At 40.6% G+C, this 16006-nt stretch overlaps 1 protein-coding gene and 1 long non-coding RNA gene across 6 annotated transcripts in view; one reads left to right on the forward strand and one right to left on the reverse strand.

Annotated features, from left to right (window-relative positions):
• Positions 1-16006, forward strand: part of TECRL (trans-2,3-enoyl-CoA reductase like) — a 69993-nt gene that overhangs the window by 12760 nt on the left and 41227 nt on the right. For all 5 annotated transcript variants that reach the window (XM_032109657.1, XM_032109659.1, XM_032109658.1 and 2 more), the window contains exon 2: positions 10800-10851. In XM_032109657.1, coding sequence (XP_031965548.1) covers positions 10800-10851 — 52 coding nt within the window. The remainder of the gene's footprint in view (positions 1-10799; positions 10852-16006) is intronic.
• Positions 1-16006, reverse strand: part of LOC116444340 — a 104887-nt gene that overhangs the window by 1517 nt on the left and 87364 nt on the right. The window contains exon 3 of the long non-coding RNA XR_004240280.1: positions 7612-7695. This is a non-coding gene — a long non-coding RNA (uncharacterized LOC116444340). The remainder of the gene's footprint in view (positions 1-7611; positions 7696-16006) is intronic.

The raw sequence follows: 16006 nt of genomic DNA on the forward strand, positions 1-16006 counted from the left end.
CAGGCTTTTCTACAACCAGGAAAGGCAGAAAAAAATACTGAAAGGAAGCAGGAGGAGAGAAAAATCCCAGACATTTTGGTCCCATAGTCATGTCCTGCAGGAGTTGGGTCCTGAAGAAAATTACCTAATCTTGCAAAACTTGAAGTAAAATTCACACGAGTCAGCAACACCGGAGCTTATTTTGCACATGCACGCTGTGAACATGAAATTCTTTATGGGAGTATCATTTCTTTTATTTAATATTGTCAACCTGCTCTGGGGACTTTCTCTGCTATGGATATGACATTATGCAAGTAGTTTGGCACACATGAGCTTTTGCAGTGAGTTACTTAAAGAATTTAGAAGAGGAATAATAGCAGTGTGAGATCTTTTTCCCCAGATTTGCTCTTGGTACAGAAACTAATTCCGAGGCGATAAGCCATGGAGAAGAGGCTTCTGAGTTTGGGGGATGGGGAGGGAATGGAGGAATCACAAACTTGCCTCACTTTATTTTTTTTTTTTTCCCCCCAGTTATTCTACAAAATGTCCCCAAACTAGGGGAAGTCTCCAAGTGGGGAAAGTTAATTTAAACTCAGGCTACAACTGCCCTTAAAAGCAGTACATAAATGCTCAGAGGAGGTGCCTAGGGACTAGGCACTGAAGTTGTGAGGAGGTGTACGAGCAGCCTCCTGCTCCACACACTGCCCATGACAGGACAAGAGTCCAGGTGTCTGGGTCAGTGTGCAGGACAGCATCCTGGGTTTTCCTTCCTTCTTTCCCTGCTCCCCAAGGAGGCAGGCCCAGGAGAGGATGTCTCTGAGCAGGAAGGTCCTTACCAAAGCACCCAAAGGCCTTACAAGAGCTGGTGCCTGAAAGCCACAATTAGGAAAATTTAACCAAGCAATTTGGCCCATATTTTGACAGTTAAGAGATGGTAAATAACAGTTTAGTGTCTTGTGGGCCAATCTTCACCTCTTGAATATGCACATCAATACTGCATTTATGTGAAGATATTCTCAGATTAATAAATAGTTGAATAATAAGTAGCTGAAACATGAATCATACTGGTTTCTTGCTCAGTGAGTATTTAGCAAGGAAGGAATCTCTTCTTTGGCCAGTGTAAAACAGCAGGTGAGCCTAGATGATCAAAAGTCCCTTTTTTCCTTGCAATTTATTAATTTGTATGGATGAAATTGCTATCTCTGTGTAAAGAGGAAAGCATGTAATTAGTGATTTCTTGTAACAAATATTTTCAATTAAAAAGCATCACAAAACGTCTAAGGATTTTGGCTTCTGTATTACTTCCAAAAAGCCACAGAAAACAGCAGAACACACAAAAATCAAATCTTATAAATGAAAGAAAACAATTCCTTTTTGTATTTTTTAACAAATAACCCACATTTTTTTTTGCCACCCACAACTTATGAAAAATACATAGCTACTCAAAAACTGTTTTACTCATACATAGTTCCAAAAGCCTGATGTAGGTTGGTTTCAAAGTTATCGATGTGCAGTGATTTGATTTATAAATGCTGTTAAAGCAACTCATAACTGTTTCTTTTATAGCACTCATTGTATAATATTTTTTTCTTCATATTAACTTGTAGTAAAATGTATTTTCTCACAAATGGTGCAATGTAATTAACTTTGCATGAGTTGCTTTTAAGGCAGAAAGTGTTACACAATACAGTTTTTACAGAACAAATCACCTCTGGGGGAACCAGCAGAGAAAGCTTTTTCCCGTCAAAAGCCTCGGAGCTCAGTAGTTTTGTGCTGTACGCTTTTGCAAGTTAAGCTGTAAACAGAGGTGGAAACTCAGGTTTTGGCTACTATGCAGTGATCCTCCTTTTCAGAACACTTCCTAAGGCCTGCAGAAGAGAGCTTGCTCCCTCAGATGTGCAGGAAGAGCCTCTTTTCTTGATGTGTTGCAAAGATAATGGAGGCTACTTTCCTACTGTTCATTAAACCAGCTCTCCATGCCCCACCTCATGCCCTCTCCCACTGAAATCTCTTTGTAAAACCCAGTTAGTGATAGATAAATGTTTTTAGTTGACAATACACCCTGTAGGAACATTTACCTGTATGTTTGTGAGTGTAGGCATGCTGTGCAATGCCTACAATGAATGTCATGTGAATATTGTCATTTTTAGTGAATTAAAAGGCCCTTGCATAGACACACATCTGTGCATCAACACAGTCACTTCTACATACACAACATTTCTTGCAGAGAAATACTACAGTGTGTATATCACTACATCTTTTGCCAAAGATGAATTAGGGCTTATTCTGATTGCTCTGAAAGGCCTGTCCTTCTCTGAATGAGTTCATAAGCATTTTTTTGGTTGAAAATCACCTAAATCAACAAAGTGTCTTTGTTATCTGCATGTGATGACTTAATAATACAATGAATTTACCCTGGCATGTCAGCAAAGCCATTTACATGCAGAAATGCTGTCTCTGGTATCAGAAATCTCTTCCCCTTGCCTGTGGGTTGCTACTCTCTCACAGAAAGTAAACAGCCAAGGAGAGCAGTCATCACTGTCTCTTGCACAGTCAGCTCTAGCAAATAAAAATAACTTCTCACATCATGGCTTGAAGGTTAGACATACCACATTCATTTTAGGTGAGCAAATGCAGTCATTAAAGTAGGCAATGAAACTCTGCAAAGGAACTCTTTGCAGTACCAGAACATTGCCTCTAATGTCAGATTCTCCCCATTGGCCTCATTCTAGGGAAGCAAAGTAAAGAAGTCCTTTCCCAGGAAAGAGATTAATACCTTCATGGCCATTTTAGGTATTCCCCCCCCCCCCCTTAAATCTTTCACTTCTAATATTTCACTTCAGAGGACTATATATTCTTCTTTGTGGAGAATGAGCAGAACCTGTGACCATCCACAGCGGCCTCATTTCACGCAGAGGATTTTTATCATCATTTTTCTCATTCAGGCAATCTGTCATTGAAGATGTGCCACCACTGATGCCAGAGATGCCCAAAGGGGCTGAATAACCAGCTGTGTCAAACTAGAGGGCTTACTATAGTAAGACATGGATATGCTGAGTCCCACATAGCAGCAATTCCCACAGCAAAATGGCTGAATTTAGTCTGATTGCTGTAGAAGTCCTCTTTTTAAATTTCCTTTTGGAAGGAGGATTTTGTGGTGTCTTTTACTGTACATTTTCACAGCATCCAGCACAATGGGGATAAGGTCCCTGCTGGGGGGCACAGCAAAAAAATACATTTATAAAATCTGTGTGTTTTCTTGCCTGTAAGAATTGAATCTTATACCTAGCCTCCAGTGCTGGAAGTGATGACAGTAGTATTTTCTTCCCCAGTTATTACTTATACTTGGTAAAGTAGGTAAACATATTCAAATTCTGTTGTAGCAATGCATGACACTTATTTCTTCCTGCTCTGCTAGAAATTCACATAATTTTAATGTCAATATAGCTACAGATGGTTTCAGATGAAAAGAGGCAACTCTACATATAACTTCTTGCTTGCTGCGAGATGGCTTTTTAAACGGAATACCTGGAGAAATGGCCTTTGATTTTTCTAGAAGAGACAGACTGGGGAGGGGAGAAGCTGGTACCTTTAGGGCATTTAGCATTTGTAAAGGGATAATTTAAAGAATTACAGAAGCTGCAACAGATGACTAATGCTTCAGCTGATACTAATCAAAGCTTAGAAATGCCTTTAAATGACAGGTTTTATGCATCTCTTATTTTAGATAAAAAAAGCCTAAGCCTGGGGAAAGAGTAAAGAAACAAATATAACAAATATTAAAAAAAAAATTAAGTTTCATACAAAGTTCAGCAAAAACAAGAGAGTGAATTTATGATACACTGGTGGTGCTCCAACTCTTCCTGAACATAAGCCATTCTGGCCAGCAGTAAAAGGCAGCTATGTTACCAGAGCAGCGAATATTGCCAAAAATTCTCAACAGATACAGATTCCCAGCCAGTGTGAAAATGTCCTCTTTCCCACCAAAGTTATGACATTTTACCCCAGCCACACATTTGCCTTATTGCATTAAAGATAATTCACAGATTATTGCAAATTATGAATGTACTGGAGCAATACCAGACCACAGGGAGCAGTAGATGTTTTATTAGTCTAATAGCTAACAGCACAGCCCATGATGGAAAGTCAGGTGCATAATGGCATCTCATATAGGCATTATTGTAGCATTAAAATACTCCTGCATGTGATTTATTGCTCCATCAGAACATGCTTCAGGTTCTTTCTGAAGTCAGACGTGTGATTCTTCACAAAACACCTGAGCCATGTAGTCATGGATCTATAAATACCCAGCAGTATATGTTAATGCTATTATTATATCTGCCTATGTTTAAGCAATTCTGGATTTTAAAAAAGTCCTTAAAATGCAAGATTTTCTTTCTTAACAGCCACGTTTCTTGTGCTTCAAAAGAACAAACTGTTGCAGTCAGAGAATCTCTACCAGAAGTACAGCAGTCTCCTCATTGCACTTGGTATTGAATAATGAATAGTACTTGGATTTCTAACAGACCTGATGCTGCCTGGTTGTTCTCATCTATCACCCTCATTTCCCATTCCTATCTGCTGCTTCTCAGCTTCCAGCTTCCCTCCATGGACCTGCTTTATTAGTCCTGCTGCTCAGAGAGCCACTTGTTTTGACAAAATAAATTCTTCTGTGAATTTTCTTTTGAATTGGTTAATCTTTTGGCTTTTTTTTTTACTTCATGCAGTCCCCCAAATAGATTGTGACCATCTTGTGCTAAATATTGGTTGAGTTTCTTTGGTGCACCTCTTGATTTTAAATTTTAGCAGTCTGTGTAGATATAAAAAAGCAAAAAAAAATCTATACAGCCATTTGATAGAAAAGGGAAGACAAATTCAGAGGTGCCACAGCTAAGCCATATGCTTTATCTGTGCTAGAACTGGAAATCAAAATCCAAACAAAAACATAAACCCCACCCCAAGCCTCACTTTTTTCCTGAGAATTACAGGTCAGAACTTTTCTTTATTATTCTAAAAATATATTATTTATATTTTATTCAAGAAAACATTGTTATATATATTTATAATAAAACATTATAATATTTATTTTAAAGTTTCTGTTATTATTTTTCTTTTATATCATTTTTTTTTGGTCACATAATTTGTTTTTACATGAATATCCCAAATGTTGCTGTCTTTGAAAGCAACAGTGGGAAAAAAAATGAATCTTGATTTTTTGATGAGGTAGAATTTGGGAAAGATTGCATTACAAGTTAATTCTGAAATATTTCAATCTGTTGTGACACAATAAATATTTCAATCTGTTATGACACAATAAATATTTCAAGTTCAATTTATTTTACAACTTAATAGTGCATTTATTTGCATATTATTTCCTATTGGGTTGTTTTCAATGACACGAGAGCCATGTGTTATATTATTTTGCACCGTCATGATAGATGTGTCATAAAATAATGCAAAAGTAATGACAGTTTCATACAGATGAGGGATAAAAAGTAATGAAAATAACAACAAAATGAATTTCCAGCATGTGCCAGAAGCAGATTTAAAAAAAAAAATTTCTATTCCATTTTTAAAATTTGAAGTCAACACAAATTTACATATCCAGGGTTTTGCCAGAACAGCTCCATTTCCCTGGTAGAAAAATGTTGCGACTGAGGCTTCCTGACAAGTTCTGCTATTCAGGTGCTGTGGTGAACAGTAACCTTACTCAATCCCCCTTAATAAAAGGTCAGAGGACCAATTCCAGTCCGATTTGCTCAGAAATTGGTGTACATGTTGAATTCTGTAAACTGAGGCATGGCTTGCACACCTTCTCTCTGCTAATGAATTACATTCTCTTTACTTCCACTCTCATCTTTAGCAGAGAGAGAAAAAGCTCTTTTTGGTGTCTGACACCTTTTCAGGCAATTATTTGCAAAGAGAGAGGATTCTTTTTTTTAATAGAAATACCCAGCTATCAGTACAAAAACAATTAATCATCTTTAGAGACAAATTTGCCTGGTGTACATTGACATGACTGCACCCAGCAAGCATGTGGCTACGTGTATTCTTAGCTAATTTGGCCCATAATCACTGGAAATACTAGTCAGATTATCTCATATGCCAAGGTTCATGTGACCAGTTAATAATCTGGAAGACTGTTCAGTGAGACAGCCCTCTACTTACGGACGTGTGCTGGAAACTACTTCAGCTCAAGCCATAATTCGGAATATCTCCTGGTTCTGGAAAGACTGGATTGAGAGATTGAGATCAGAGCCAGCTGTTTGGGAGCCACTTCACTGCAGTCTACTGAGTAAAATACTGCATTCTGTATAAAGCCTTTGTGTAGCTGCTGACAGCACTTGTCTATATGTAGTTACCTCTGTGTCATTTCCATGGTGACCTCATTTATTTATATCTCTTTGGGCATGACCAGCACACTGGTTCACCAAGAGAGCAGTGTGGGACACACCAGGGAAAGGTTAAAGCAAAACAGTGCCAGATTTTTAATTCTGTCTTTGAAAACTGACAATAAGGAAGAGCCAGTCTGATCTGGAAGTCAAATTCACGAAACACAGAACTCTGTTAGAACAGGTGTTTTTCTAATTAACTTTCTGTGGAATGCTGCTGGTTTCTGATAATACAGCATGCTCCCAAAACAAAGACAGGGTGGAAAAGCAGTAATGATGAAGTATTTGTTGAGTACTGAATTTGGAAATTACCTGGCTTTCCCATTAGCTGGTTATCTGTTTTGCAGCCAGATCCTCAGCTGCAGTAAACTGATGTCACCCCTTTGAACAAATTTACCCTGGCTGAAGATGGGGTGGCGGTTAATGAGCAGCTGGAGTGGAAGAATTTCTGAATTTCTGCAATTATGGAAAATGCCTATGATAAAGTAGGTGACTCAGCAGTGCAGTGGTACTGATATGTCACAAAGAGAAAAAAATATTCATAGGGAAATGTTGAATGAAAGATTACTTATTTGCTGAAATTCTATTATTCAAATTCTTATTGATATTCTGCTGACCTCTGACCCCTACAATAATTCTTTAGTGCAAGAACTGTGTGATGCAATTACATACAGATCACCAAATTTGGCATAATTCCTTGACTTATAAATGTAAAAGAGGTATGAAAGTGGATAACTATCTGATTAGCTTGCACTCACAAAAGGCAGTATTAAGTTCCCTTAATATCTTCCACTTAGTGCTCTTCCTTGAGTCATAGCATAAAATACTAATATGGTATTTTAAATCTTAAAAAGAAATGTGATGCTTTGTGCATTGGTGTTGAAAGGAAGAACAGAACTGGTATGGATGACCCAGAAGGTCCTTTAATTATTGAATTCTTATAAATGAAAAGTTGCCTCAAATGGAAAAGCAAAAGTTTTCTGGCTGTGAAAGTACAGGAAAACCAGGATTTGACATTTTTAAATCATCCTTTTCTGAATGAAAAGTGTAATGAACGGAACCCACAGCTGTAAAATATGCATTTATTCATAACATTTTTTCGAGAAAAAGTAGTCTGGCACCTTACACATGATAGTCATTTATTAGAAAGTTGACTATATTTTAAATCTGGTGTTAGACTACAAGTTAAGAAGTTGTAGGGAAAAACTGGCTTGACCATCGGACTGTAGAAGATACATACCAAATAAGAGCAGAAATCCGTCTTGCTTTAAACAAATTAAGGGTGGTCTCTCACTCTGCTTTGCCTTTGCATATTTGGAAAGTGCTGAAATAGAAGAAAGAAAGGGTTATAACACTTTTAGAAATATTTCAGAAGAATGAGAGTAAGACTAATAATTACAGTGAAATATTCCAGAGTGTTTTATTCAGTTAGCAGGAAGGGTAATAAGGGCAGATACTTTCCCAGTCCTGACAATTCCTCAGCTTGTATTGATGTACAATGAAAAGAACAAAAGATAACTAATGGTCCACGAAGAGGACACCCTTAGTAGTAAGCTGGTGTCTCAGCATCCATCTTCTCACTGATCAATATAAGAAACTATAACTTCACTGGTTGTTTTATGAGGTCTTTAAAAAAGCACACAGAATTATCAAGATCATAAAAAAGTGTATTTCATTCTTTTGTGGCTATAGCCTCATTATTCTGCCTGGGAAAGGACACCGCGATTCTTCTATGTCACAACCCATTCTGAAGGGAGAAAGTATTTGTGTTATTTTTCAGCTCACAATCTGTGCAGTTTGTCTCAAGTGGAAGGTCCTCTTCTAAGCCAGCTGGCTCATAAAACAAGTGTCCTGCTGCCCTCCTGGCTGGATGTGAGCTCCATGCCTTCCCTTGGCCCCCACAGCCTGTGCAGAGCCGCGCAGAGCTGCCAGACTGCGACTCACCAGCCCAGACATCTCTGGGCCCGGGCTGGCAGGGCTTAAACCAGCTCTGGCCTGAAGCAGCTTGGATGTAGCCAAGCACAGCAGTGCTCCTGCTAATGAGCTCTGCCTTGCTCAGGGGTGTACAGAGCACGGCCCTTCCAGCTGCTGCTGTACGCTGCGAGCGCCGGCCTTGGAGGTGGGGAGTGGTGTGTGGTGCTGCACATCACGCACCCCGTGGGCACACTCACCGGCTCCTGGGCTGCAGCAGGACACTGGAAGCACTTTGTGACTTTTAAACACCTAAGGCATGTGGATGGTTCCACGGGTAGACCTAAAGCATGAGCTTAGATCAACTTTTTAAATAGCTGAAGTTAGGCTCTGCCATAGGATGATTTAGAGGGGAGAAAGCACTGATTGTCTCAGGATGAAAAAAAGGAGAGGGATGTAAAGGTAGAGTTGCTAACGAGGGCTGGGCTAGCATTTGGAAGAGATTGAGAGCAGCTCTGCCCTGAACCGAAAACATACTCAGGAGAGCTGGAGATGGAGACCTAGGCTGTGTTTTGAGCAAGCACTGCTTCGTAAGCCTGCTAAGCTTTACAGTTTTTCAGCTTTCTTTGACTAAATCAGATGATCAGCTCTCCAGAGCATGGTTTGGCCCTAGCTACTCTGTCCCAGAACCCATCACAGTGAGGTGCTGACCTGTAGGGATGCAGGCCCTGCAGTACTGTGGCTTATAGTGTGTTTCTGACAAATTGGAAAAGACCATCCCTGTCCTTCAGCTGGCAATGCCAGCTCTAAATACCTGCACATCTGCCCTGTGCTAGGACACATGACAGATTTTGGTCTGCAGGCTTGTGTGCTGAATAGTTTTTGCCACCTAACAGTGCTTGCATCCATATCTGATGGATTCTGGGCTCCAGGCCTCACAGGTGGGAGATTACAAAGTGTGATAAAGCAATTTCAGACATTTTTAGAGGTTTTGAGAACCTAAGCCCCCAGCTCCAGTAGTCAAGTCCACAGAGGATGCACATGTGACAAGAAAAGACACATGGAGACTATGGGAGATGTGCTGTTCTATTGGGTGTTGCATGAAATGGCTTCAGTGCAACAAACAGATAAAATATTTTCTTTCATTTTTGAACTAAGAAAGATAAAAGGTCTTCTTTGTTTGCTGCAGCTAGGAAGAAAAGAGACTCCCAGGGCAATGCCTCTTGCCTGGCCCAGTACTGTTCAATGTGGTTTGGGTCAACACAGGTTTGGGGACAGAGAAAAGGTGATCCCTGGTTTCAAGGAGCCCAGGCCTTGATTTGGGTGGAATTGGCATTGCTTAGCAGCCACAACATAGACACAAGTCAGGGTTTAAGTAGAATGTAATTTACAGCAGTTCCTGTAAATAAGGACTTTTCCAATGCCCAGTAAAACCCTCTGTAACTGTGGAAAATAGAGTGTTCTCAGCTAAACCCAAGGAAAAAGCTGGGAGAGGTCTGTACTTTACTGCCTTTTAGCACAGGTGTCATTTTACATCTTTAGATCATTGAAATCCATATTGAGCTCTCTGCCTGTTCATATTATTTCTGGAAGCAAGTTGGGTTACTCATAAGTACTGATAGCACATATATTTTATATTTGCATGGGGTGTCAAATAACGTAAGAGTAAATTTTCTTTCTGTGCTGATTTGTTGCTTTGGAGTCAGCAATTTTGTTTCGTTTCATCAGTATTTCTCCAAACTAAATCTTTTCAACAAAACAACCTATGTTAAGGTTTGACTGATCTCTACTAGGAGAATTTCTCATGTTCTTTTCTATACTTTTGCATGGTTATTGTCACAATCCACTAATAAGTAGCTCAACGTGCTACTTCCTCAAGAGTCCTGTTGCCTTTCCTGGAAAACAAAAGGCAAATCCAAGTCTTTTGCTCTAGTAAATGCTGTGTTTCTCATACAATTTGTACAAAGTATATTAAGAAATCAATATACACAATAAAACAGAGCCTAAAAAAGCCTCCAGACTGCCCTCTAACACTGTGACACCTGAATTGCTTCAGTGGACATGAACAAAAGCACGCAGAAGCAAACTCATTTCAGGCAGAAAGGACAGAACCTGCCACTTTTGCTACTGGCCTCTCCAGAGAACCCTTTCATATCTCTAGGAGATAGACCTCAGCATGCTTCAATCTAACTTTTGAGCTAAACCCTTTAAATTTTCCCACTGGTTTCACCTTGGGGGCAATTATTGCATCAAGCAGTGCCAGCAGCTTTCTCTCTTGACCTTTGTGGTTTTTACCCTTCCATTGACCAGGCAGAGGTGGTCCAGGTGACATGTAAATCAAATGTGGACAATCCTTAATAACATACCAACATGTGAAAGCAAATTTTCTGATTTGTTTCATTCTAGCCTGAAGAACTTGCAGACAAAATTAAGCATATCTGCATTAGAATGGAGAAAGGATCCCAAAGTGAAGAAGAAAGAAAAACTAATCTGCAGGAATTTTGCTTTCTTTTCCAGGTACCTCCAGCATCTACCCTTCTTGATGTGAAACACAAATTTCACAAAGCATGTAAGTACTATGGCTACCAGGCTGGAGGCATAGTTAGAGGCCTTTCACTTAGAGAAATTGTCAAATTTATTTTTCATGAATCTCACACAAAAGCTGAGACTGGCTTGACAGCTCCAGTGCTCAATAAGAACAGTGTTTGAACTAAAGTTCTATTGTAGCTATTGCAGATGGGAGAGACTGGAAGGAGATAACTGCATAATTTATCACTGCCAGCACATGAGGGGCAGTAGTTTTTATCTTGTTTTTAATGTTACACAGTGTCAATTCAAGACCAGTACTACATTTGTTCTCCCAGTGTTATACTGGATAAACTTCAATAAATATAGACTGCTTCAAGCTGGCCCTAAACTGACCATGTGGACCAAAGAAATACTGTAGTGGGGAACTTGAGTTCAGAGTGATTAAATGACATCTGAATTTAGGTTAGATATACAGAGGAAATTCTTTATGGTGAGGGTGGCAAAGCACTGGCACAGGCTGCCCAGAGAAGCTGTGGATGTCCTGTCCCTGGAAGGGTTCCAGGCCAGGTTGGATGGGGCACTGAGCACCCTGGTCTAGTGGGTGGCATCTTAGATACTGAGCTCTCATTAGTTTTACAAAAAAAAAAGTGTGATCAACTAAAGGCTAGATCCCTTTTGCAACAACAACAACAAAAAGGTTGTCAGCCACTAATATGCCTGAGTTCAGAGTAGGGTAACTAGAAAAAGCACTATGCTTCTCCTCTGTCCTTAGAATTTTATAAAACACTGAAGCTTAAGGCATCTGTGGTTGCACACGGGTTCAGTTGATGAAGTGAAAGGCTGTTAACCTGCCTGCTCTAAAGTTACTTATTTTCCCTCCCTGTAAGGGCTTGTAAAATACAAAATGGCAAAAGTTCAAAAGCCACACTGCTGAATATGAAAAGATCGAGTGCATAAGTTTTAATATTTCAGTAAGGGTATGTCCTCCCATCAGTTTGTCAAATGCAGTGCACTTCTGCCTAGAATCTCTTAAATCAATTGAAACGGGATTTATATTGATGCAGTTTAAATTTGTTGGAGAACCCTGGCACAGAGGTTTATGCCTATATAACTGTGATGTGGTTTTTAATGGATTTGGGCTAAAATGATGCAAGATTGTGTACAAGCCATTTCAATGGCACCTGTTTTGATATTAAGAAGCATCTTACTCCTCAAGTACTCCCAGTGATGTAAGTGGAGCTGAGTGTAAAGGAAGACAGTAAGCATACAACAAAGCACAGCACACATCATGAACCAAACCTCTGGCAGTGCAGTGTTTTACAGCGCAGGGAAGGGCTGGCAAGTGCCTTCAATGCTTTTTAAGTTCTCAGTTTCTTACGTTAATTCCTCCCATTCCTTGGAGTACACCATATCAGTGTCCTCTGTCCTTTCTTCTCATTTCAGCTCATTGCTTTGATCTCTCTTTTCCAGTTCAGCCTGGATGTTGTTGTCTCATGAGGTTCCCCCCCTTCCTTCTTTCCCGGTTGCAAAGATCAAACCTTCACTTTTTTCTCTTTGTATAGTTAGTGGGATGACAGCTAATAAAATATTGTTCTCTTAGGCAAGGGCTGAGAAGGGGCTGAAGCTGATCTGTGGATACCTTTGGTTAGCATGCATTTTGTACTAGCTCATGCATTCATTTCTGTCATTTTGTGTGTGCCAGACTCACATGTTCCCCTATAATCTCTCATTAAAACACACTCCTACGCACACCCCCTTACAGTCTCCCTGTCTTCATACACTCTCCTTTGATCACCCATGCAATTAAGCTTTCTACTCAGCTGGTATCTTGTCAGCCCTTCAGTGAGAGGGACCCCTGTGCAGCAATTTCACAAGCATCATCTCTGTCACAGATCAGGTTTTGCTGCCTGATTCAAGAAAGGAGGAAAAAGACTGAATTGTGAATTGCAGCACAGGCTGTTAGACATTAAAATAAAAGAAATGAAATGCAAGTGACACATGCCGTCTTACTGAAAAATAATTTCTAAGTTAGGCAAATATTAGTTTGGATCTGCATTTATACAAAAGTCAGAATAAGGATTTAGAAGTCCAGGAACAAACACTGAAATACTCCTCAGCCTTCACTTCAGCAAAACTGTCTCTACTGAAACAATCCCAGCAAGGCCTAATCCTGTGCTTTTTGTGGCATTGGGTTCATGGGGGCAATCCCAGTTTCATCACTGGTGATTCAGGGATCTTAGTGGAGAGTAACCATTTAAGACAAAGTGCTATTTTCATGGGAGTTCAAAGGCTTTTTCCAGACGGAAGCTGAATCATCCCCTGGCTGCTGTAGCCACTGCCTGTGGGAGGGACGGGCAGCACCAACTGGGGTCAGCCCAGAACAGCAGATTCCCTGCTGCAGCCCCCTCCAGCCATCAGCTCTCTGTAACAGATGTTAGAGCCAGGCTGTCATGCTTAATGGCAAACATCACACCTGCCCACCATGGATCTGTCTAATCCTTTTTAAACCTACTTACAGTTTTGACCTCAGCAAAATCCTCTGGGAAGGAGTTCCACAATATAAGTGTGTTGTGGACAAACGCCTACACTTCTACAGCTTGATGTTTTCTGCCTGAAATTGAGTGGCAGCTGTGTGTCAGGGTATCACTGGACATCATGCTGAGTTGTCTGAGGCATGGGCAAAGAAGCCTCAATCAAATTGGTGCTGTGTGCTAGGAGACTTTACTAGAATTTTCCTCATTCCTTTGGCTAGCTGGCAGACATGCAACCAAGCCAAAAACTAAGTGTATAAGAAAGAAGTCTCTTGACCCATTTTCTCAGTTGCTTATAATGAGTTAGGTACCTGCCATTTTCTTTATCTATACAGATTATGTTTTCAATGGAGAAAGAGATAGCTTGTAGGCTAAAATTCCTGAGCTCTTGTCCTTGGCAATAACTTTTCACCTTTAATTTATTTTTATCCTTGCAAAATGTATTGGACTGCTGGGGGAGGAAATCTTACAGATAGAAAATGAAAAACTGTAATAATAATGCTAATTCAAGTATCACATAACTAAAATAAAATACCTCTAGAACAGATAATATAGTGGAGTCAGTGATCATTAAATATTTTCAAGGTTACTGCATGAAAGTTGCTGAAAAAGCTCTTGAAAGAAGAGGAAGAACAGAAATGAAAGGGGGTAATAAGATCTCAGCAGTACTGTAACAAACTGATGGAGGCAACCTCTTGCACAAGGGGGACAGCACAATTGCAGCTACACTTTGAAGCCAGAAGGGTGAGCGTAGGGAGGCCAGAAATTACCCTCTAGGCAGAAGGAGCAGGCAGGGAAGGCAGGAAGCCTAGTGATGTGTGGAAGGAAAAAGTGAAGTCCAAGAGACAACTGAAAACATCATGTCAAGGGTATCCTGGGCTGCAGAGGGAAATAAAGTGCTCAAGGAATAAGGAACATCTAAGCTAAAAGAAGTTATACAGGGCATTTAAAATAAGCCATATCAATGAAAGCAAATCATTAATACAGAAATTGTCAGTAGATGGCACTCAAGAATAAACAGCATAACTTCTAAACAATATGAAACTTCAGAATCTTGCCATACCATCTTGTAACTGCTCCTTATAGGTATTTCTATAGTGATCCTGGGACCTATGTTCCCTGGAATGCTGCTGAAATATTTTCTCTTGCTTTTCTCTAGAGAGAGGACGAGGAAAAAGACAGTGCAATTCCTTCTTCATGATGGGACCAATCTCTCTTTTAGCCTCCTCCTTACAGTAGGGCAGTGTGTTAGGGATCATCTGCCAGGTTTTGCCTACTGCTCTCATCCTGAGTGTTCCCCAGAAGCAACAGGAGAACCCTGCAGATTCCACCACCCTGCAAACCCCCTGGTCAGAGCACCCCCTGTCTGACTGTCTGCACAAAAGCAAATCAGAGGCTCCCGTGCAGGCCCTTCCACCACAGCATTCACCACGCCTGTCAAACACTCCCACTGACTTCCAGGTGCTTGAATAAGATGTTTATTGCCTAGTGCAAGGAGATGTGCTCTCAGAAGACAAACATAAGCAGAAGTACCAAATCACACAATACTTTTCCCTGTGCATATTCTCCCTCCTCCCCTTTTCAAAATGATCTGTTACTGCCTTCAGCTCACTTCTACCCCCAGTTGCCTGTCAGTAGTGCTCCGCTCAGGCAGTGCTCAGCAGCTGCAGGGAGAGCAGCACTTTAAAAAAACCAGGTTCTTGTTCACCCAGAACCCTGAAGCAGATCTTCAAAACACAGAACAGCAGAAATCAAGCTGATGGGGTGAAGGGCAAGGAGGAGAATCTCTCGTTGCTCAGAAATCACAAAGCAAGCTTTGTGAGCTCAGCTCAAGGCACAAGAAGTACTAAAATTAATTCTTTAGTGGAAGAAGTCCTCTTTCTTTTCTCCTTTCTAAAAAGGCTGCTAAGCGTTTTCATGCCCTTAATGTGCAACTTTTCTGGTTTTCATGACATTTGAAATCTAACAGCACGATTCCAATAGCAAGGGCATCAGGAATAACTGTTTTTTTGCCAGGCCCTGTGCTGACACACAAGAGCAGGATGCAGAACTGATGCTGGAAAGGATGACTGTACTGCATCACGTAATTTCCTTCTGGAGGCTGGCTGTGATGTTAAACTGCAAGGCTCAGAGAGGTGAGGAAGGATGCTGTGGGGATTAGCCATTAAGAGCAGTACCAGGGAGAGCGGTGACTGCTAAGCCAGTCCTTGCCTACCGGCTCTGTATAATCAGGACTGTCTGATAACACAGTCTTGCTGAGAACCTGCAGTTCCTCTGATTTCTCCACACTGTCTATTACGGCTGGATTCTCAGGTTGGAGAAAGTTAATGAAATCTGTCAATTTTGATGCCTGGAGAGACTCATGTGCCTGATGAATACATCTGCTGGGGACTAAGAGAAGCTGAATTATGCTATTTATGGCTCAGCAAAGTTGACTTCATACTCTTGGCCTGTCAATCAGCCATGTGTCTCACAAACCAAAGAGACCCAAATAAGTTATATCTAGGGCACAGAGCCTTCCAGAGGGATCTTTCTTCTGTCCTATATTAGGAGATCAGGCTTTGAGAAAGCCAACATTTTTGAAAGAGGGCAACGATCTGATCTCACCATGAGTTGCCTTGAGCTGGATGCACTCCCCGGACAGAAAGGCAGCTACAAAGTCTA

The sequence above is a fragment of the Corvus moneduloides genome, chromosome 5, assembly GCF_009650955.1.
Source record: "Corvus moneduloides isolate bCorMon1 chromosome 5, bCorMon1.pri, whole genome shotgun sequence".
In the NCBI taxonomy this organism is placed as follows: domain Eukaryota; kingdom Metazoa; phylum Chordata; class Aves; order Passeriformes; family Corvidae; genus Corvus; species Corvus moneduloides.